This window comes from Mustela lutreola, chromosome 4, assembly GCF_030435805.1.
Source record: "Mustela lutreola isolate mMusLut2 chromosome 4, mMusLut2.pri, whole genome shotgun sequence".
NCBI lineage: Eukaryota > Metazoa > Chordata > Mammalia > Carnivora > Mustelidae > Mustela > Mustela lutreola.
In genome coordinates this window covers 37,624,783-37,648,537 of record NC_081293.1, presented here as the reverse complement: position 1 = coordinate 37,648,537, position 23,755 = coordinate 37,624,783, and the positions used below count along the sequence as shown (strand labels likewise).

Below are 23,755 nucleotides of genomic sequence, written 5' to 3'. Positions count from 1 at the left end.
AAGACAAAATAACAGGTGATATTTACATTTTTTTCATGCCAGAAGCCCTTCAGCAAAATAAAAAACCCTTTAATAGGTATTCCTAAAATAATTCTTCAGTTTGTAACAACAAAAGAAAGAAAAAGAAAGAGAAAAAGAAAAAGAAAAGGTAAGGTAACTTGAACGAATTAGTCCCCAACCTCAAAGAACAGCAGAGTACACGCAGACGCCAGGGACGGGAACCCGCCCTCGGCCCCAAGGCCCACGAAGCTCGGACCTTCGCCGGAAGCGAGTGCCGGAAGTGGGCGTGGTCGTGCCCCAGCTTTCTGGGACTTGTAGTTCCGAGCCCTTAGGCGCGGGCGCGGGTCAGTGTTGGTAGTCCTTGCTCTTCCAGGTATCGGATTCCACGTGGGAGGTGAGACGCTCAGGACGGGACAGCCAGCGCCGCGGACAGCGAGGCGTCCGATGGATGGGATATGGGAGTGCCTCGGGGGAGGCGTAGGGCCGCTGACACCCGGAAGCCTAGTTCGGTTGCTGTGGGAGGGCGCGCGACCTGGAGGAGGTGCGGCCCGGGGTTGCACGTGTGTCCAGGCGTCGCGACCGCCGCTCTGTCCGTCAGACCTGGCTGTGATCACCTGAGTTTGAGGTCCCCAACGCTGAAGTGGGTGCGGCTCCGAGGGGCCAGTCTTTCGCCCGGTTGAGCTTTGGCTTTGGCCGGCCTAGAGGCTCCGTAGTTGGCCGCACCGGCCATTTCTGTGGGGTGACTGGCCTTATTCCACGGTTTTCGGTGGACGTTAGGCGACCGAGAGGGGCTTCTTTGAGGGACCCAGGTTTCTGTCCCCACAGCACTGTCCTACCACCCCAGAAATGAGACAGGTTGGGGAAAGCGCCTCAGGGAGTCGAAATTCATTCTGAAGCAAAGCATCCAAGCCAAGAGCCCCTACTGGTCTTTCTCGAACTTCAGGGCAGAAATCAGAAACCCTGAGCAAATGGACACATCTTAGTGTGACTGGGGGCGGTGGAATTTATTCACCCTCGTGGCTTCGTTGGGGAGGCTTGGCTTGTTTAATTCAAAGCCCTGTGGAGAGAGATGAGGGAGGCGTCTCTGAGGGCATGTGAGGGGCTGACTGAAAAGGGATTAGTAGCAGGAGCACTTTTTTCCTACAGTCTTTCTGGAGTGGCAAGTCTGTATTCCTGCAAGGTGGACCTGATTTTCATGGCTTTCTCTCTTTCTCTAACTCTACCATTCCAGGACTCTGTCCTTCCAGAGAGGAGGAAATGACCAAATTCCAGGTGAGTTGGGGTTTCTTCTCTGAAAATACCTTGTCTCCGAGAATGAACATAATCTTTCTTGCTTGGAGCAAAGGAAGAACATCAGAATTAATTGAGTGCCTATCTGGGGCCAGGTCCTGTGTTTGTTCTGTACATTCTTTTTATTGTCAGACTTCAGTGTGAGACATACACTTTATAAATAATGGGTGTTAGGATATGAATATACTGAGGACATGTAGCTATCAAATGATGTTGCCAGAGTCTGCACAGGTGGCTGCTTACTTTAAATTACACATCATTTTTCACTGAACCACCCTCCCTCCATGAACTTGGCCCACTCCCCAGAGCACTCATCTATTCTATTGAAAGACTCCACACAGCATCTTTGCCTGGTCCTCTTTCAAAGTTACCCTTTTCCTGCCAAGACTTTTCACTTATAATTGAAAGTTAATCAGTTATCACATGCTCTGGCCAGTGTTCAGTGGTCTCAGGAAAACAAATAGAATTATAAATTGTGCTTTTCTTCATGAGCAGATTCCATGTATGAAAAAAATAAAATACACATATTAACAATAACCATTTACTAAATATTAAAAAATTTGTTAAATGCCAGCCCAGTAGTTACCAAATCAGTCCCAGAAATGCTTCTAACCAGGATGTTCATCAGAGTTATTTGTGTGTGTTTTTAAGAATTAAAAGTCATAGGCACTCCCTCCAACCCCAACCTACTAAAAGGAGAATTTCACTTTTTTTTCTTTTACTCCCATTGGCCTTTGGACATCCAAAGATTTCTTGGATTTATTGTGAGATATTTCTCTGCATACTTGATGTGAGCATCATTAAGGTACGTAAGATGGGTTATTCATCTTTTATGCTCTGATTGCTTTGTTCCCTTTACCAAAATATCTACATGTTTAATTGGTACAATAAATTGTTAAATTACCGAGTAGCACTTTTTAAGAAACTGATTGCTCATTTGTCTCTATAAAACCATTCCTAGAAAGTTACCTCAAGATTGACACTTAGACACAGAATGTTTGAAATGGAAGGGATCAGCCAGCCCTCTCTCTGCCTTGGTGCTGGCATTTTACCAAGAAGAGCTCTAATTCTGAGAAAGCTGAAGGGAAACACAGTGTCCTTTGTTGCAGAGCAGCAGAGTCAGAAGGAAACCCCATGTCTTCCATCTCAGTGCTTTTCCCTCTCCATAACTAAATAAATCAATTACACCAGAAGTTACTTGAGCGAAATATCAGGCTGGATTTTAAGGAAGAAATAATTGTTTCTTAATACCACTACCAGCAAGACCATCTTTTTGCTTGGCAAATACAGTTCTTGCATACATAGGAAGAGAACATGAGCTCTTATAAAAATCAGTTTAGAAGGCAGCAAGCTGCCTCAAGGTCCTGAGAATGCCATCTCTATGCCTAGAAAGGGAGTTGAGAACTTCAAGGGAAATTTATGTAAATAAGACCCTGCGCTCTCTATATTTTCCCTCCTTTTCCTCTACCTGGTCCTTGATGAAGATTATTTATCATGAAGTTGGGAGTTGCTAATACAGTGAAATTTTGGGATTCTTGTATATGTTAATAACATATACCATATACCATAATTTTTTTTTATTATTATTTTTTTAATTTATTTGACAGACAGAGATCACAAGTAGGCAGAGAAGCAGGCAGAGAGAGAGGTGGAAGCAGGCTCCCTCCTGAGCAGAGAGCCTCATACGGGACTCAATCCCAGGACCCTGGGATCGTGACCTGAGCCAAAGGCAGAGGCTTTAACCCACTCAGCCACCCAGGCGCCCCAATAACTTGAATTTAAAGAAAGGACTTCATTCCGCCAATACTTACTGAGTGTTCTCTTAGGTACCAGACATTGTCCTTGACTCTGCTGAAAGGGACAAGTCCCAATTTAACCCCTCCTTTTCTGACCTTGAGTAGGTTACTTCACTGTCATGAACCTTGGTTTTCTCATCTGTAAAAGTATGAGTTTCCTTGATGATCTTGAAGTTCAGTTTTACTTGTATCTTTTCATTATTCATTTAAGTTGAATATGAATTTATAAATATCATTTAGATTCCTAGTCAGTTGAGCTAGTTGCTGGGGATTTCAAGATTAGCAGAATTGTAGCCAATTTGGAAGACAGATTTTATATCTTTGGTAGAGAGATGTGAAAAATACTATGAGATCTTGGAAGAGATCATGATTGAGAAAGGTAGTTGTTTATTGTCCTGAAATTAGGAGTTGCAAAATGGATGGGAGAAATACAACTCAAGGCAGAAGCAGCATGTAAAGGGCTATTCTAGATTATAGCATGACATTTGGTTGACTACAGGTAATCCAGTGCGATGACAGCTCTTGTCCATCTCCTGACTTCAGCATTACTATTTCCTACCTTTAAGTAAGTTGTTGGATCCAGGGAGATGAGCTCTGGAAAAGAAGTGGAAAGCCACATGATACATGTAGTTTTAAAGAGTTTGACATTTGTCAGGTGGGAACAGGAAAGGAAACAGCTAGTCCCATGACTTTCCCCTTTGGTTGGCCTTCAGGATACTGAGTCTATCTTGGGTGTAATTTATTAGCTCCACTGATAGTGGGGCCGGGATGGGGGGCAGGGAGGCCCTCTTAATTATTCAGATTCCTTCATTCCCAGCTTGTCTTTAGCAGAACCACTATTTTCTTTCCCTTTTCCTTTGTCATGCTGATTCCTTTCATTTGGCCCACTGTCCTACCATTTCCTTTTTTTTTTTTAAGATTTTATTTATTTGACAGACAGAGATCACAAGTAGGCAGAGAGGCAGGCAGGGAGAGAGAAGGAAGCAGGCTCCCTCTTGGGTGGCCTCCCTCTGGGTGGCCTGGAGCCACCCAGGCACCCCTCTTTTTTCCTTAAAGATTTTATTTATTTATTTGACAGAGAGAGATCAAAAGTAGGCAGAGAGGCAGGTGGTGTGGGGGCGGAAAAGAGGCTCCCTGCTGAGCAGATAGCCCCATGCAGGTCTCTGTCCTAGGACCCTGAGATCATGACCTGAACGGAAGGCAGAGGCTTAACCCACTGAGCCACCCAGGCACCCCCTGTCCTACCATTTCTTATCCAAGAACCTTCAATCTACTGCAGAGTTAATAGTCCATTAATATATCCTTTCAAAAAGAAAATATAAATATAAATACATTTATATTTATTTGTATTTATATATTATATAGACATATACATATATATATTTTTACCCTTTCCATTCCTGGCATGGAATTCTCCCCACCACTTTGTCTGTGAGATCTTAAAAAATTAATGATTCTTTCAGCCTGTGGAATGAAAGATGACAAAACTTGTATTTTAAAGACTTAGTGGGCGCCTGGGTGGCTCAGTGGGTTAAGCCGCTGCCTTCGGCTCAGGTCATGATCTCAGAGTCCTGGGATCGAGTCCCACATCGGGCTCTCTGCTCATTGGAGAGCCTGCTTCCCTTTCTCTCTCTCTGACTGCCTCTCCATCTACTTGTGATTTCTCTCTGTCAAATAAATAAATAAAATCTTTAAAAAAAAAAAAAATAAAGACTTGGTAAGGAGTTATTGTGATCTAGGTAAGATGAGGGCCTTACCTAGGACAGTGGCAGTGAAAATAAAGAAGAGATAACACTTTGGAGGGAAATTTGGGAAATGAGTTGACAAGATCTGAAGTGGTTTGAATATTATTGAGGTTGGTAGGAGTCTTAGATTATCCAGATGACTGAGTGGAAAAATGGATAACAAATGAAAGGAAAAAAGGTAACTGATGGACTTAGATTCAGAAGGAAGAAATGGATTGGAGCATGCATCGGGACAGGTTAACCTTGGACAGAAAGCAGCCTTGTTCTCTGAGGTTGAGAAGAAAGTCTGAGAGGGGCTAATTCTACAGCTCCATGTTCCCTAGGTGCTGTGGTCTTAATGGGTGTCTGTATGGCTCCCTGAGGCAGCAACCTCCACTTCTACACCTTCTCTGTCCCATCTTTGCACAGGCACTTGCAGGCTTTTTTCTTTTATTTTCTTTTTAATATTCATTTATTTATTTTAGAGAAGGGGAGAGAGAGAGCACATATGGGAGTAGGGGCAGAGGAAGAGGGCAGTCGTCCAGCAGACTCCCCATGGAGTGTGGACCCCCCCAACACGAGGCTCAATCCCAGGACACTGAGAGCATGACCTGAACCGAAATCAAGAATTGGATGCTTAGCCAACATCCGGGTGCCATCAATCTTGCAGGCTTCTTGAGCCCAGTCTCATCTCTTTCTCCTCAGACACAGTGGAGGAGGAAACTGCCAACTTCCCTTATCATTACCTTTTCCACTGGTGATAAGTAGGATAGTCTGGTCACTCCTGCAAGCAGCCTGGTTTTCTTCAGTTTCCTGAGAAGTATGTGGGTAGTGCCCCTCAGGCCTGAGGTGTCAGAGTTTGAAGGTTATCCGGTACTTCCCTGGCCCAAGTTGAGCTGCTGCTTTGGCTTCACTCAGTTCTCAGTCACATTCTGTCATTCTGCTTCTCAGGGTGTGGCCCGAAGGCTAGTGCCAGTCCACAGACTGCTTGTTACCAGTCTGCATACAGATAAGGAGAGAAACTGAAAGTGTTTAAAAATGTTCTGTCTGTTGAATCTAATATTTTTTAAATGGCACTGATATTTTATACATCTGGATTTTTATTTCTAGTAACTCTTTTTTATTGTATTTTGCAAAAATATCTGACAAAAGTGTGACACATTAGAAACTTTTCAAAATAAACTGGTCCTGGGGCGCCTGGGTGGCTCAGTGGTTAAGCCGCTGCCTTCGGCTCAGGTCATGATCTCGGGGTCCTGGGATCGAGTCCCGCATCGGGCTCTCTGCTCAGCAGGGAGCCTGCTTCCTCCTCTCTCTCTCTCTCTGCCTGCCTCTCTGCCTACTTGTGATTTCTCTCTGTCGAATAAATAAATAAAATCTTAAAAAAAAAAAAAAAAAAAAAAAAAAAAAAAAAAAAATAAACTGGTCCTTCACCAGAGGTAGTTTGAGAAGTGTTGCTCCATCAAGAGAACGCTGGAAGGAACCAGTGTTACTGTGAAGTTAACTAAACGTCTGGATTCCGATCAGATGCCAGGCATTGCTTGAGGCCTTGAGGATATAAGGATCAAACCTCTCTCTGTTCTTAAGGAATATATATCTTAGTGGGGAGAGACAGTTAAATAAGAAACCAAATGAATAAATAAGAAAATGGGGTAAGATATAAGTAGTATAAAGAAATTAAAACAAGAAGTGATGGTTTCTGGATTCCACTGTGGATTAGACAGTCAAGGAAATGCTTCTCTAAGGAGTTGGCAGTTTGGTTGAAACCTGAAAGATAAGGAACCAGGTGTGTGAAGATGTGGGAAAAGAACGTTCTGGGCAGAGGGGACAGCCAGTGCAAAGGCCCTAAGTTGAAATGGGTTTGATGTTGTCAAGGACCTGCAAGGTCACTGGGGCTGAGTGTGGCAGATAGGAAGGAGTGATTCAGATTGAGATTGGAGAAATGACAGGACCCCAGTCTGTAAAACCCTGTAGGCCAAGATGAAGGATCTGGATTTTACTTGACATCCATTTGCAAAGCCTTTGGAGGGTTTCATCCCTGAGGTGGTATATGTTTTAAAAGATTACCCTGGCTACTATGTAGAAAATTCATTCTGTTGAGGAGCAAGTGTGGAAGCAGAGAGACAAATTAGGAGGTTGGTACAGTTGGAACTTCATGATGGCTGGGGCTTATAACCATACCTGTGCAAGGTGGAGAGAAGTGGGTAGATTCTGATATATCTTAGAGGTAGGACTTGGTGATAATAAAATGTGAGGGAGAGAGGAGAGAATCAAAATGACTTCTGAGACTGGCTTCAGCAATTGGGTACGTTATGTGATCATTTACTAAAGTGGGGACCCCTAGGGAAAAGCAGATATTGATGGAGATTGTTGGGAGCAAGAGTTCCATGGGGGCCTATTAAATTTTAAGTGCCTCTTAGACATTCAAGTGCAAATGTTGGGTAAAGGTATGGAGCCTGGAGGTGAGGAGAAACATGGCTGGAAGTAAATATTTGGGAATACCTAAGGAGAGTATCTTATGGTTTGTGCATGTGTGCTATTTTCTTTTTTCCAGAAATGTTCAAGTACTTAGTTTAGAACAAGAAAGAACATATGTTTGATAGGACCAGAGAAAGACTTAAGATCAAAAGTATACTTTGGGAAGAAAAAAAGCAGAAGAGTTCAGGGTAGTGATCTTGATAAACCAGATGTGATGGAAGAGGAAGAACAAAAAAGTCAGGAAGATGTTTTTAGGGAGTAGGTTATTAAGAGATTAGTATTCAAAAGCAGAGTGGTCTACACAGTAAAATGGCGCTGGTCATGGTTTTTGAGTGTAAAGAAATGAGACAGGGATGACTAGCACTATGAAGAAATTAAGAAATGTAAGGTTAGAGCATTCAGCAAATTGTTCTCTTTTGAGTGTTGAGGTTGTCAGAATGGTAGGACTGGGGTGGAAAGGACAACTCAGCAATGACCATGAGATGACAGTGACAAGAAAAGATTCAGTAACTGGACAGCTTGAGCTTGAGTGAGTTGTGGGCAGGAGGGGAAGGATTTGGATAGAAGTAGCAAAGTAGTTGAGAAAGGAAAGCTGATCTAACAAAACTTGACTTAGATGACTCAGCTCCCTGAACTATACTCTTCTTCTGTCCCCTTCTCACCCTGTCCAGTGTTACCAGCCCCACCTTTCTTCCAGGGCATTTGTGCAAACAGTTGTCAGTTGAGGAGGAATGTGCTTAATGTTTTAGGAACTAGTAACATTCAAGGATGTCTCTGGGGGCTTCACTGAGGCAGAGTGGGGCTGCCAGGACCCCACTCAGAGGAAGCTGCACCAAGCTGTGATGCTGGAGAACTACAGCCAGTTACCTACAGTCTCCGTAGGTAAGAACAAGAGCCTGGACACCTGCCCACTGGACTCTTTGTTTCTTCAATTTTAAATAGTGTTGGGACCCCAGGGATTGTGGTTTAGGAATCAAAGTTTCCTTTTGTCACAAAGTATGTTTCTGATTATTGTAAGCAGCCAAAGAATTTGTCTTGTTAAAAATCAGAGAATGTGGCTTTACTGAGTTGTCTTAGAAACCATGTCCATTATAAAACCATCTCTTGGGAATGATTTTGCTTTATACATAGTTATCTGATCCCTCTGTTTCCCAGATGTAATCTCTCAGAGCAGGGTGAAGATCATTATATAAGGGAGAATGAACTCCAAAGAAATCAGCTAGGCACTGTGGCAGATTACAAGCCCAGACTAATACATAGAAGAGGAGTCCCTTTTGAAATATTCTGAGTTCTCTCTGAAGTTCTCTGGTCTGTGAAGAAAGCCAGGGCCTCCAAAAGATACTTTCCACATACTGACATACCTTTGTCTATTCACTTATTTCCCCTCTTCCTTTCAGACAGTTGTTGTCTTTCCCATTTACACCTTCTTATTGTTACTCTTATCTTTTCCCACACTTTCCCAACATTGGCCTTGTACCATCTTGGCTTGGACTTTATTTTCATTAAATATCCCTACCCTACGGTATCTAATTTCCATTGCTTCTTTTCTTCCCACTCAGGGGTTCATCCATCTCCCCTTCTGAATATCAGGCAAAACTTGTGATGGGACAAAATTTCATACCATAGAGAATGATATGGGTATAATTGACACAGTTTTTCTCAAAAACATTTAGACTATAAGATACATATATACATACTAGATTAAACCATGTGAAATTGCCATTTTGTAGTAAAAATGGACATTGTACAAAAACCACTGAAAAGAAGTAGCCTGTAATGGTAGCTTTCAGGGCTTTTTCCTACCTTTGTCCACATGGACAGATGGTGGCTTTCAGGGCTTTTTCCTGCTTTTGTCTTCATACCCGTGGTTCTCAAACCATTATTTTCAGCTACACCTGGGAAGCAAGGCAAGTACCACAGAATGAATTGGGTCTCTGTAAGTAGTCAGAGTCCCATGTTTCTATTTCCTTTATGTAAACCTAACGCCTGTGCTTTATCTTTGTACCAGAATTGCTTACCTGGAGGTCACTATTAAACTTTTGTCCCTTTCAGAGCTTTTCCTTTTTTAATTTTTTTTTTTTTTTTTTTGAGATTTACCAGTTCTTCTGATGGCTTTGATAGTGTTCACCTTAACCTTCAAATTTTTTGATATGTATGAAGTCATTGTTTTCTTGTTTCCTCTGGCCTTTCTCCTGTTACTTTTCTCTGCATGTTCACTGGCTTGCTTCTCTGTCTTCCCTCCAGCTTTGGAAATCTTAAAAGGTCCTTTGCCTCTAGATCACCATTTATCAGTGTTTCTCAACCTTTTTTTTTTTTGTTATCACCCCCTTGGTGTCAACATTGCCCCTGTTGAGAATGTACACTGTATCTGTCTGTACACTTGTCTGCCTTCCGCAAAGAGCTAGCACACGCAAAAATGGCCTCAATGATCCTTAATGTCTTTTATTTCCTATCCTCATATGAAACTCTCTTCCCATGTACTTTCTTGGCTATGGGCTATCTACACTTGAATATGCAGTGTCACTTCACATTCAGTGTATTGAGAATTTTCTAAGTTATTTTCCTTTTTTAACTTCTCATATTCCCACTTTTTTAGTATTAACATTCTACCAGCCAACTAGATTAGAAATAAGCCATAAAGTTTATCCCCCGCCATCCCCAGCATCTGTAATTCTCTCATCAATTCTTTTTTTACTTGAAGTTCTTTTAAATTTATTAACATGCAGGTCTCACAGATTGCCCTCTAAAAAGGTCCACTTAATGCTAACAGTGGTAACAATGAGACAGATTGTTGACATCATTCTTCAGGCTCAAGTTGGATGTTGCAGGTAGGCTTATCTCCCTTAACATATAATTTATCATGTCACTCTTCATATAAAAACCTGGGTTTAGGGGCACCTGGGTGGCTCAGTGGGTTAAGCCGCTGCCTTCGGCTCAGGTCATGATCTCAGGGTCCTGGGATCGAGTCCCGCATCGGGCTCCCTGCTCAGCAGGGAGCTTGCTTCCCTCTCTCTCTCTCTGCCTGCCTCTCTGTCTACTGTGATCTCTCTCTGTCAAATAAATAAATAAAATCTTTAAAAAAGAAAAACCTGGAATTACCCTTAGTTGCTGGTTTAGAACCTCAAAACTCCCTACCTGGATTTCTCTAGAAACTTTGATGATTATCGTGCTCTGCTTCCTGATTAATTTGGTCCTTTAAGATGTTATTCAAAGTCTAGTGTGAAACCTTTGACTACTGCTTCCATTTGACTCCCTTCTCAGAGCTTCCGATTTATATCTCACAGTCTCATCAGATCTGATTGGATATTTTTTGTATGCTTTTATATTAACCATTGGATCTACAAGTCTGATTTATTTTCCTTGTTTCTAGCCAAGTTTCTGGAGGGAAAACTATTTAATACTGGGTAATAATAGTCAAGATTTAAAATTTGACTACTGTGGGTTTAGCAAAGAAGAAATATTAAGTAAACAATATATTATTATAAACTGCTAAGTCCTGTGAAGGATAAAATAGTGTGCCCTGAGAGAATGAAGGTATGGGACAAGACAAGTGATTGTTGAAAGTTTCAGGGAAAGCCTCTGACGTGACATTTCAACTGAGATCTAATGGCTTCATAGGCATGACACAGGTGACTGGTTAGGGTAAGGATATTCCAAGCAGAGAGAATAATACAAGGGAAAAACCCAAGACCTGGAAGGAGTGTGGCAAGAATTCAGGGAGCACCTGAGAAGAACAGAGTGGGGAAGATATGGTGGGCAGGGCCTGGCTCACTTGTGGCATTGAAGGCACGGGTAAAAAGTGTGGATTCATGCTAAGTTCAGTGGGAAGCCAGTGGACAACATAGTGGTATGATCCAATTTATCCAGTATCAGTGGGACTGCTGTGTAGAAAGTGGTTTTGCAATGGAGGAAAAACAAAGTAGGATATGTGTTTCTAGTTTCAATCTTGGTGCTGGGTTTTCATTTTTAATTGATAAAAAATTGAGTGGTTGTCCAACATTTTTAATGCAAGTAAGATATAAAAATCTCAAAGAATCAACACAGAATTATTATGAAATGATATCACTAATGATAGTGTATCCTTTTTTTATGTACTCCATACATAGGTATGTATATTACAAATATATGTGTTAAAATTTTATAAGATTATACTACATATATTTTTCTGTTTAAAAAAAAATTTTTTTTAATGATTTTATTTATTTGAGAGAGAGAGCATGAGAGGAGAGAGATCAGTGGGAGAAGCAGACTCCCTGCCAAGCAGGGAGTCTGATGTGGGACTCAATCCCAGGACTCCAGGATCATGACCTGAGCCAAAGGCAGTCGCTTAACCAACTGAGCCACCCAGGCGCCCCCTACATGTATTTTTCAACTGACAATCTTATGCAGTATGTCTGAGAGATCTCTGTTATGACATAAATACTCCCTGTAAAAGAACCCCTTTTCTCATTACATCAGCATTTTCTTCTAATATTAAATATTCATTCTTCATAATATTTTAAATATTTTTAAAAACTAATATTACAAGGTTTCATAACTATTTATAGAACCTACCATTAATACAATATCTCCCCCACTGATTTTCATAGACCTTCCAGTTCTGCGGTCATTCCCAGGTATTGTACAGCAAGAACGTTGAGGCAATGTCCTTTGACCATTTAATAACTTTGGCCCAGCACGTGACTTAACTGTTCCAAACTGCACTATTTTTCTTTTCCTTTTTCTTTTGCCATTACTTTTAAAATTTGTGAACAAATAATACATTCACCTAGGTAAAGCAAATTCTATCAAAAGTCTTAATTATAAAAGCCATTCTCCCTGTTCTGCTGCTCCTTATGCCATAGGGTGGCTTCTCATAGTCACTTGGTTTTAATTCTTGAAAATATGCAGTTACTAATTTTTTTTTTAAAGATTTTATTTGAAAGCTAGAGGGGAGGAGAGAACACGAGCAGGGGCAGGGGGCCCAGACGGAGAGGCAGACTCCTCGATGAGCACAGAGCCCAGACCCCAGCACGCTGAGATCATGACCTAAGCTGAAGTCAGATGCTTAACCAACTGAGCCACCCAGGTGTCCCATTACTTTTTTTTTTTAAAGGAACAAATACATTCATATGGTTTAAAAAAAAAAAAAGCATAAAGTACACAGTGTTACTTGTCAGCTACACCTAAATAAAGCTGGAAAAAATGTACAATGAAAATTTTGAACATTCCCAAATGTACTAAATTTTTTTTTTAAGACTTTATTTATTCATTTGATAGAGAGAGATCACAAGTAGGCAGAGAGGCAGGCAGAGAGAGAGGAAGGGAAGCAGGCCCCCTGCTGAGCAGAGAGCCCAATGCGGGACTCGATCCCAGGATCCCGAGATCACGACCTGAGCAGAAGGCAGCGGCTTAATCCACTGAGCCACCCAGGCGCCCCTGTACTAAATGTTTTTAAATTATTAAAATTATACTGCAAAAATAAAAAGGTGCACAGTGTAAGCCTTCCTTCATGTCCCTAACTCCTCTCTTCCAGGTTATGGTCATTTGCTATCACAAGCCATCTGCAGTGAGTAAATCTTGCACAGGTATCATTTCACAAGTTTGCCCGGAAATCTGAAGAATAAAACCCCCAAGCTGGAATGCTGAGTGCATACATTTATGATTTTGATAGATAATTTTGTCAAAATGTCCTTCTTTGGGGTGATACCAATTTACACTAACAAGCATTGTGTCTTCAAGTTTTGGGTAACAGGTGGAAAATGGTATCTCAGTATAGTTAGAGTTTATTATAATATACTGCTGTTTTTCAGTTTATCAATATTTTGTATTCTATATTGACTTTCTTACATCACACATGAGGATTTAGCTCCTTTACGTTATTTCCCCAGCATGCCCATCCTCCCAAGATTTTTTTTTTTCAATATTTTATTAATTTGTCAGAGAGAGAGAGAGCACAGGCAGGCAGCACCCTCCAAGATTTTATGTCAGGGTCACATCAGTGATTAATGCTTACATTGCTTTGACCTCATAACTCTTGTTCCTTGCAGGGTCAAGTACTGCACTATTGATTATAGTTCCTTTTTTATTTTTCCTTTCCTAAAGCTAATGTTTGCTTTTTAACTTTGGGGTGATTTCATCCCAGACTATTGTATAACATTTGAGTTAATTTGGTTAATTATTGTTTTGTATAGCAACAACTGATTGAATTTCATTGTTTTATTGACTTCTTTACTCACTGCTATTTCTTGTATCATGTATCATTTTTTTCACAATTACTTTTTCTCCGTAATTGGAAGATACTGCTCAGTTATCCTTAGGTATCCAGCATTGCTAGTTGTTAGTTCAGTGTCAAAAGAATTCTCATTTATTTGCACACAACCTGCCTTTTCTGTCTGGATGCTTTTAGCATTTTCTGGGATTTGTTTCTTTCCTTGAAATCCAGAGGTTTCCCACATAACTAAAAGCATTCAGTTAGCCATGAATTGTGGATTCTACGAGATTTTTATCTATTAGTGCTTTGATCATTTCTCTCCCTCATTTTGTCTTCACTGTATTCATGGAACTCCTACAATATGGGCTTTTACTTTTATCTTTCCATCTTTCTGTCCTTTTACTCCACATTCTAGGAGGATCTCTCAGTCTTAAAACTTATTAAACATGTGTTAATTTTGCTACTCGACCCATCTAGATTGCAGACCTTAAGAGCAGTCTCCCTGACAGTAGTTATGACAGAAGTCACTTAACTTCTTCAACCTTGGGTTTCCTCATGGGTAGAATGGAGGTCCTATGAGTTCTCTTACATGATAATGCAGCTAGAGCCTGAGTGCTTCACATGGGCCCGGTAGATCTTAGTTATTACAGTTGTTGCTTTTTTAATCCTTGGGTTAATTTAAAAGAATTCTGATTATTTTTTATAGCAATGTGTTTATATTTTATTAGATTATATTGTTTTTCTAAATGTGATATCCTCTCAGATTTCTTTGGGATTTTAATTATATACTGTTTAAATTCTGTTTCCTCTGTTCATTATTTCTTGAAGCCAATCTTCATTTATGTTTGTTTTTTACTTTTTTTTGGTCTGCTTATATTATTTTTATTATGTTGATCTCATATTTCTTTTCAAGAGTCTTATGTTCCGGGGCACCTGGGTGGCTCAGTTGGTTCAGTGTCTGCTTTTGGCTGAGGTCAGGGTCCCAGGATCCTGAGATCAGGGCTCTGCTTTGGGCTTCCCACTCCATGGGGAGCCTGCTTCTCCCTCTGCCCCTCCTCCCTACTTGTGTTTTTTCTCTCTTTCTCTCTCTCTCAAATAAATAAATAAAATCTTTTTTTATTGTTGTTAAAGATTTTATTTATTTATATGACAGACAGAGATCACAAGTAGGCAGAGAGGCAGAGAGAGAGAGAGAGAGGAGGAAGCAGGCTCCTTGCTGAGCAGAGAACCCGATGTGGGGCTCGATCCCAGGACCACCCCAGGATCATGACCTGAGCCGAAGGCAGAAGCTTTAACTCACTGAGCCACCCAGGTGCCCCTAAATAAAATCTTTTAAAAATCTTTTGAAAAAAAAAGTCTTATATTCACGGTATGGTACTGGACTATACCTCCTCAGCTGATGCTTGACCCTCTCTGGTGCATTCATGCTGTCCTTACAGAGGAGGCATCTGCTGATTGGGCTTGAGGTGACTATAAGAATCCACACGGAGGGTGATTCTACAACCACCTATTTGATGTTGCCTTTTCAGTCCAATGAGTTACCTGGGACATCCTACGCCTCTCAAGCTCTAGCTCTGAGGTATCTCCCTTGTCAGAAATCCCATTTCAGGGGCGCCTGGGTGGCTCAGTGGGTTAAGCCACTGCCTTCGGCTCAGGTCATGATCCCAGGGTCCTGGGATCGAGTCCCGCATCGGGCTCTCTGCTTGGCGGGGAGCCTGCTTCCTCCTCTCTCTCTCTGACTGCCTCTCTGCCTACTTGTGATCTCTCTCTGTCAAATAAATAAATAAATTCTAAAAAAAAAAAAAAAAAAAAGAAATCCCATTTCAGGGGTTAACTTGAGCTTTTATTCTGGGCAAATGTGGAGTCACTTGCTTCTTTTTGTACTTTAATCAACCCTGTCATTGTGTAGGTTCAGTATTACCTCAACTTCTGCTACTCTCTCCAGCCCAAATAATACCATTAGAAGTCTTTCTTTGGCTGGCTGTTTATTCTTTCTTGAGGCTTTGTGTGGGCCACTACCCTGAGCCATCCAGGATTTCATTTTTGGCAGGGAAGGTATTTAGGGAAGTGGTACTGCTAATGGCAACAACTAGTCAAGCCATTAGAAATGCCTAACGTGAGGGGTGCCTGGGTGGCTCATTTGGAGGAGCATGTGACTCTTGACCTTGGGATCATGAGTTTAAGTCCCACATTGGGTGTGGGTATTCAAGAGATACTTGAATAGAATGAATGAATGAGTGAGTGAACAGAAAAGAAAGAAAGGAAAGGGAGGGAGGGAAGGAAAGAGAAAGAAAGACCTAATGTGAATTAATAAACCTGTTTCCAAGATCAACCTCTTTTTATAGTTGTTGGTTCTGAGTTTGGAATTTGCATTTCTAGGCTTTGTTGAGAAGATCTCTTAGTCTTTTGGAAGCCTTCTGTATGTGATTTGAGCTGTGCATTTGGATTTTTTTCTAGTTACCCCATCATTTGTCATCCACCTACTCTTCATCATCTCGGAGTTCCTCAACATTTTTATTCTGCTGATTGCAAACTTTCTTTTTTTCCAAGACTATTGTGGACTTCTTTTTTGTCATCTCAGTGTCATATTAAGATATTCACTCTAATTATTTTGACTGACATACATACTAGTAAGTCTAAAATCTGCATTCCTAGCCCAGCTCTCTCTCTCTCTGAGTTCTAGACCCATGTTACTGAACAGTTCAAGAATGTTCTACCAGCACCACAAATTAAACAAGTCAAAGTTTGTGTTTATTGGTTCCCTCTTCCCAGCTCCAGCCTGTCTTACCATTTATACCCTCATACTGTCAATCAAGCAAAGAACTTGAAGATCTTGCTGGCGCCTCCTTCCAAGTTTAGTCATTGCATGATTTAGAATGAATCTCTCCCTTTCTCTCCGTAACCATCCTTATCATTTTATCATTTTGCTTCTGATTTGCTGCAGCAGTTGTTTCACTACCTAAAGTCTTGCTTATTTCTGATGGTGTTTATAATCACAAAGTCAGGCATTTCACTCCCCACTGAAGTCCTTAAATTTTAAATCCCTGAGAGTTGTAGCCCTAAATCCTTAGTAGTACACACAAAGCCCTTTGTTCTGGCTCCAGTCTTCTTTTCCAGGGCACGTTCTTTACCACTATCACCTGTTTTATAGCCTCCATAAGAAGTTACATACAGTTTTCCTGGGCATGTCAGATTTTCTCTACATTTTCACTTTTTTTTTACTCTCCCTTATATTTGCTCCCAGAAATCTTCCCCAAGATTCAGGTCGAGTCTATACTCTGTGCTCCCATGACTAGTTGTGCATGCATCTGTTTTTGCACTTAGAGTGTTACTACTGTTGATTTTTTTTTTCTTCGCAGTAAGCTCTAGCTTGAATAGCAAAAGAATTTCTCTTTCTTCCTTGTATACCCAGCACCTATTAAAGTGGGTTACTAATTAAATACAAATTTAATTAAAGTATAGTGAAGTGAAATGAAATGTTATTTGTGACAAGGACGTGGAATTCATAGCGTCTGCAGGGTAGGGGAACACACTTTTATTGACTATGCTTAAAAGGCAAAACAAGGTTCTTATACAAGCTAAGATGTCTTGTACAGCTAAGTTTTCTCTTTCTGACACTAACCCAAAGGATATGACTATAAGGACAAGACTGAACATTTTTCAGTTATTAACTCTTCAGGCAATAGGCAATCCAGTTCTCATCTGGGACACCTTGATGGTGTCAGTTAAGTCAGTTAAGCACCTGCCTTCAGTTCAGGTCGTGATCCGAGAGAGTCCTGGGATTGAGTTCAGCCGGCATCAGGCTCCCTGCTTAGTGGGGATCCTGCTTCTCTCACTGCCTCTGCCCCTCCCCCTGCTTGTGCTCACGCTTGCGCGCGCGCTCTCTCGCTCTCTCTCTGACAAATAAAGAAAATCTTTAAAAAATAAAATAAAATCTTGAAATCTACTCTTTGTGTGTTCTTATCACTGAATTCTCTTTGTTCCCTAGGAGACTTGAATGAAAATTCTATGGAGAGTCTTCAAGAGAAAGGACTTAGGGATGGATCTATTATATAGGGGCTTTTCTGCTGGCTAATTTTAAAAGATATGGTCAGTACAATAACAGAGTTGGGATTATATTGCGAATCTTCCAGGAGAAGTATGCAGGAATCCTGAACTAGATTTTTTCCCCTTATCAGAAGTAGGGACGGGCATCTTCTATATTTCCAGAAATAAGAGCAGTGTGGTAACTCTTCAAAGTAATGATTAAAAAAAACATGGCGAATGAAGAATATTTGTCTTTGAAAGTCCCAAGCCAAATGACCACACAGGACTCCTCAGTGACGTTCTGTAAAAATGAGCCCCAGGATCTTCAGAAAAGCAAAAGTCTATTTGTAACTGAAGAAAGCACTGAGAGAAAAGTCTTGCAGGGAGAAAGTCCTCCCATGGATCATTGTTCAGAGAACCTTCAAATTAAACTTATGTCTGATATAACAGAACTGGTCTCACCATTGGTCACTGGTGAGGCAAATTGCCAGAATGGCCAATTGAAAGAGTCTTTGGATCTCTCTGACTGTAACTGCAAAGATGTTTGTGGTTGGAAATCACGAGTGGTCAGTCGTAGTCATCAGAGAGCTCATACAGAGGAGAAACCCTGTAACCATTACAACATTGAGAAGAGACATAACAACAGCTCAGATGGTCATCCATGTGAGAAAATCCACCCTGCAGAGAAATTACACAGGTGTAGTCAGTGTGGTAAGGACTTCAGTGAGCACTCAGAACTACTGCTTCATCAAAGACACCACACAGAGGAAAAGCCCTACAAATGTGAGCTGTGTGGGAAGGGCTTCACAAGGAGCTCCAGTCTCCTCATCCATCGAGCAGTCCACACCGATGAGAAACCCTATAAGTGTGACAAGTGTGGGAAAGGCTTCACAAGAAGTTCAAGTCTGCTCATTCATCATGCAGTCCATACAGGCGAGAAACCTTATAAATGTGACAAGTGTGGCAAGGGCTTTAGTCAGAGCTCCAAACTGCATATCCACCAGCGAGTGCACACTGGAGAGAAGCCCTATGAGTGTGGGGAGTGTGGTATGAGTTTCAGTCAGCGCTCCAACCTGCACATCCACCAGCGAGTCCACACGGGAGAGAGGCCCTACAAGTGTGGGGAGTGCGGGAAGGGCTTCAGTCAGAGTTCAAACCTTCACATTCACCGCTGCATACACACAGGCGAGAAGCCTTTCCAGTGCTATGAGTGTGGGAAGGGCTTCAGCCAGAGCTCTGATCTCCGCATCCATCTCAGAGTCCACACTGGAGAGAAGCCCTATCACTGTGGCAAATGTGGGAAGGGATTTAGCCAGAGTTCAAAACTCCTCATCCATCAGAGAGTGCATACTGGAGAGAAGCCCTATGAGTGCAGCAAGTGTGGGAAAGGCTTCAGCCAGAGCTCCAACCTCCACATCCACCAACGGGTTCATAGGAAAGATCCCATTAAATAAGATCTTCAGTATGCTCATAGAGTAAAGACTTAAATATTTTTAACATCATTCTTTTATATTCTCTGGAGAGAGATAGTAAAAGTTACTCATTTCTGTTCCCTCACTGAAAATCATTCAGTTAAAGTATTTAAGTACCAAGCTTTTCTGTATACTATACAATGAGCTTATTGTTCCGGTTCCTCATGTGGGTAGAATGAAATGTCTGTACTTTGCAGTTCAACCAGCGTTGTCAGAACCACATGTCCTACCCAGATTTTTAAGTGGAAGAACTTTTTATTTGTGTAAGTAGGACATGTTTTCCTTTGTTCATATTATCTGAGAAATTGAAACTCTGGTTTCTCTTCAAATCTTGTGACTTGTGTTTTTCATATTTCCTTCTAGGCCTGATTAGCCTCACTAAACTATGACTGCACATGCTAATTTTAGGTCGAAGGAGTGGTTGGAGATAATAAGGGCATGAAATTTGTTGTGTTTATTTTAAAATATACAACAGTCTGTGGCTACACAAGAAGAAGGTGGAGAAGAGCTATTTGTGTGGTATACCCCATACACTATAGGATGTTGAATCCCCTACCCTTCTCCCCTCGAGGCAGCTGCTCAGGAACATAAGTAGTTCTTTTTCCTGGGTGCCGCTGGTCTATTGGAGTTTTTCCAGATTTCACCACTTCAGATGACCCCCTGCTGCCAAGCTAAAGCCAAGTAGGGTACATACACCATGTTCAAACATAGCAAATGAAGTTGAAATATATTTAAATGCATTTAATTCCTCAGTACCTCATTTCCTTTATTTTCTTCATCATTTTATACTATATAAAACAAGTCAGGAGAGACAGTTTCTATTATTTTTCTTCTTGGCCTTATCTCTTGTTTTAATATTTGATGTACCCCCAAATCCTGCTTGTTTTCACAGCACTCCCAGCCTCTTCAGGCCTCACTATAGACATATAACTTATTTATAAAATTATTTTTGTATTTGGCTGAAAGTACTTTATATAAAAATAGCTATATAAAAACATTTTAAAACTTTTGGAGAATATGTTTGGGATGATCAGGCTTAAAATATGCACTGTATCACATATAATTCACTTGGGGTGTGAAACTGGGACACCTCACTACATTAGACATTCATCCCCTAGAAGTTAATACTAGAAGCTCAAGCAATAGTTGAGAGTAGAAAAGTGATTATGTACGTAACTAAATTGGAATTTATGACACAATGAGGAGGTGATAGCAGCCCTCATTTTCTAACTGATGGTTAATGATTCCTCGTGCATTTCTTAGGAGGCTACCCAGTGTTCAATATTCCAGTTTTTCACCAATAACAAGTATCGATATATTTTAAAAAATGGTAGAGAAAATATGGATGCCTTATTTATTGGCTTGGGAAGGTGGGATTGTAACTGATACATCTTGACCAATTTAACCTGAGGCCATTAACTGGACATAGATATAACAGGGAAGCATACATTAACTTTGGGGGAACAGCTAATTTCTATTAAGGCATAAAGGAGAGAGATTAAGACATATGACTTTCTTTAAGAGAGCATTCCAGAATACTTGACTCCATCCCTGGGCAAGCATTCTATACGGAAGATTAGGGCGGTGACTGAGCATCCACCCTTCAGCATTCCATAATAGCCTTCAGTTGATTGGATACCTTAAGGCAGTATCACAAATGATGTTACTCTGTTTCAGCATCTCTAGGGTAATGCCTCTCAATTCCTCCTACCCTCATGGATCAAATAAATGAATTAAAAATCTTTAAAAAGAGGGCGCCTGGGTGGCTCAGTGGGTTGGGCCGCTGCCTTCGGCTCGGGTCATGATCTCAGGGTCCTGGGATCGAGGCCCGCATCGGGCTCTCTGCTCAGCAGGGAGCCTGCTTCCCTCTCTCTCTCTCTGCCTGCCTCTCCATCTACTTGTGATTTCTCTCTGTCAAATAAATAAATAAAATCTTTAAAAAAAAAAAAAATCTTTAAAAAGAAAAGAAAATATAAAGAGCAGTAATTTGATAAAGTGAGAACCCCTGAATCAAGATGGAGAGTCTTTCAGACCCAGGAGAGTGGGAGAAGAGTAAGACGGAAAGAGGGACAGAGATTGAGAGCAGGACAGAGATAGAGATTATTTATTTAACCTCTTGGAAAACTTATATTGACCATTCTGTTTCAAATTCTTACACATAACCACAAACTGCCTTTAAGCTATATCTTGATACCTGTAAACCCCACAAACTGTTATCAAAACAGGCAACTTCTTGACTGCTTTCAAAGAACAAACTAACAGAGGCAGATTGGTAGAATCCAGTTAAAAGTACATTGAATGTTTAAAAGGGTTATGTCGGGGCACCTGGGTGGCTCAGTGGGTTAAAGCCTCTGCCTTCGGCTCAGGTCATGATCCCAGGGTCCTGGGATCGAGCCCCGCATTAGGCTCTCTGCTCAGCAGGGAGCCTGCTTTCTCTTCTCTCTCTGCCTGCCTCTCTGCCTACTTGTGATTTCTGTCTGTCAGATAAATAAATAAAATCTTAAAAAAAAAAAAGGGTTAGGTCAGCAGCACTAACCCACTTTAAGATCAAAGATCCCTAGTTACATGGGAGGAAGTTTCATTTCTCAGATCATTTCAGAGCCTAATAATGTGATAAATACATAAGGTTATTTTATTTGGGCAATAATTTATCTTAATTTTTGTAGTTCTGTCTAATAAATTCTGCCTAGGGTCACCTGGGTGATTCAGTTGGTGGGGTGTCTGACTCTTGATTTTGGCCCAGGTCATGATCCCAGGGTTGTGAGGTCAAATCCCCAGTCAGCTTGAAATTTTCTCTCTCCCCCTCTCTCCTTTCTCTAAAATAAATAAATCTTTTTTTTTTTTTTTTTTTAGTATATCATGAAATCAAATAAATGGAAAAGGGTATGAAAATTTAACAAATATGTCACATAAAGCAGGATACAATACAAAGTTCTCATAGACAAAAATATGGTTTCCAAAGTCTCAGATGAGTTTGCTGCTTCTTTTCTTTTCTTTTTCCAGATGACTGCTTCCTAGGCCATTCTTAGGTATATCTTAGTGAATCAACAAGAAATTTTAAAACTTGGCCATTCTGAACTAGAACTGTTTCTCAGTTAAGCCAAACTATATGGAAGGAGACAGAAAGTAGAAAAAAAAGAAAAGAAAAAGAAATCCGCTGTTGAAATAAATATTTTCTCATTTTCCAGTTGCAAAAGTTCACAATCCTATGTCAAAGATAGCCTGTCAACCCATCTTGGAATTTTTGGAATACTCTCCTTCACTTTGACTTCCTTTCCCTCCCTCAAATAACCAGGGCCACGAAGATCTAGGGACTTTCCCTCAATATAACTTCTATCTCTAATTTGCATTTTTGTCTCAGTGCAAAGATGTTATCAGGAAGGTCATAGGATTTACAGAAATACACCAATTAACAGAATGTAAAGATTCTTTATTGGCTATGTGCATGGTAACTTACGAAGGCTGTTACACAAATCAAGAAACAACAAAGTATTCCTTAAGAAGAATTTCCTAAAACCCCCAGGGTTCCAGAAGAAAATGAAGCAATGAATTATACCACCCATACAAAGTAGGGATTCTTTCCACTGCAGAAGCTCCCTTTGACATACTCTTTTGGTTTTATACCATCCTGTCCTTCCAGCCCACTCCTGACTGTTTTGTAGTTTGGCTACATGTATCATATCAGGACCAAATAAGTGTAAAGCAATTTATTTCCAACATTTATTGCAAAATTAGTTAAAATGAAGGTCCATTTCTAGTACCATCCCAGAACAGGAATAGGCCTAGAACCTTGTCCAGAGTCCATGTCTGCAGGAGATTTTTATGAAAATTGACAAGCTGATTCTAAAATTCATATATTAAGAGAAAAGGGACACGAGTAGTTAGTTGAATTTGAAAACCAAGAATAAAGATAGCTACATTATATTGAAGGGTACATGGGTGGCTCAGTTGGTTAAGCGTCTGACTCTTGATTTTGCCGCAGGTCTTGATCTCACGGTTGTAAGTTCAAGCCCCACACTGGGCTACTACTTAAAAAGATAAATAAATTTGTTTAAAAATTATTAAGATTTAGGGGTGCCTGGGTGGCTCAGTGGGTTAAGCCTCTACCTTTGGCTCAGGTCATGATCTCAGGGTCATGGGATCAAACCCCGTGTCGGGTTCTCTGCTTGGCAGGGAGCCTGCTTCCCCCTCTCTCTCTGCCTGCTTCTCTGCCTACTTGTGATCTCTGTCAAATAAAATCTTTTTTAAAAATGTATTAAGATTTATATTTAAAATATTACATTGAGATTTATATAAAAGTTACTAAAGTGTTTATTATTAGTATACGGCTAGACAAATTAACCAGCAGAAGAAAATACAGAACCTAAAAGCAGATCATCAAATAAATGGTAATTTGGAACACAACAAAGAAAGCATTAAAATAACCAGAAAAAGCATAGGTAATATAACAAATGATGGTGGGGCAACTGACTCTCCATTTGGAAGAAAACTAGCATTTCCTACCATAAGTGAAACAGAAAAATAAGTTTTACATGAATTTAGGACCTAAATATGAAAATGTAAAATATCCTTTTAGAGGGAAATATGTACTTGTTTATAATGAGGGTTGGAAAGAATTTTTATTTTAAAAAAATTTAAGAGGCAAAAACTAAGAAAAAATATAAATTTTAATACTTTACAACTAAAATTTTCTCATTGACAAAATAACCCATAAGTGAAATTGAATGTATTAGGAACAGATTGGAAAAGCATATTTGCAAAGAATATAGCAAACAAAAG

The 23,755-nt window shown here is 40.5% G+C and overlaps 1 protein-coding gene and 1 long non-coding RNA gene across 13 annotated transcripts in view; one reads left to right on the top strand and one right to left on the bottom strand.

The window, feature by feature from the left end:
* The first annotated feature begins 317 nt into the window (after positions 1-317).
* ZNF239 (zinc finger protein 239) overlaps positions 318-23,755 on the top strand; it is a 32,067-nt gene continuing 8,629 nt past the window's right edge. Inside the window, exons 1-5 of one of the 9 annotated variants that reach the window (XM_059169557.1) lie at positions 318-394; positions 1,232-1,272; positions 2,039-2,095; positions 8,035-8,167; positions 17,467-19,305. In XM_059169557.1, coding sequence (XP_059025540.1) covers positions 17,720-18,958 — 1,239 coding nt within the window. In that variant the 5' untranslated portion in view covers positions 318-394; positions 1,232-1,272; positions 2,039-2,095; positions 8,035-8,167; positions 17,467-17,719 and the 3' untranslated portion in view covers positions 18,959-19,305. The other 8 variants (XM_059169559.1, XM_059169563.1, XM_059169561.1 and 5 more) reach the window with 8 other exon arrangements.
* LOC131828692 (uncharacterized) overlaps positions 3,457-23,755 on the bottom strand; it is a 64,366-nt gene continuing 44,067 nt past the window's right edge. For all 4 annotated transcript variants that reach the window (XR_009352542.1, XR_009352543.1, XR_009352544.1 and 1 more), the window contains 3 exons: positions 9,089-9,180; positions 5,557-5,809; positions 3,457-3,680 (listed from right to left, as the gene is read on the bottom strand). This is a non-coding gene — a long non-coding RNA (uncharacterized LOC131828692). The remainder of the gene's footprint in view (positions 3,681-5,556; positions 5,810-9,088; positions 9,181-23,755) is intronic.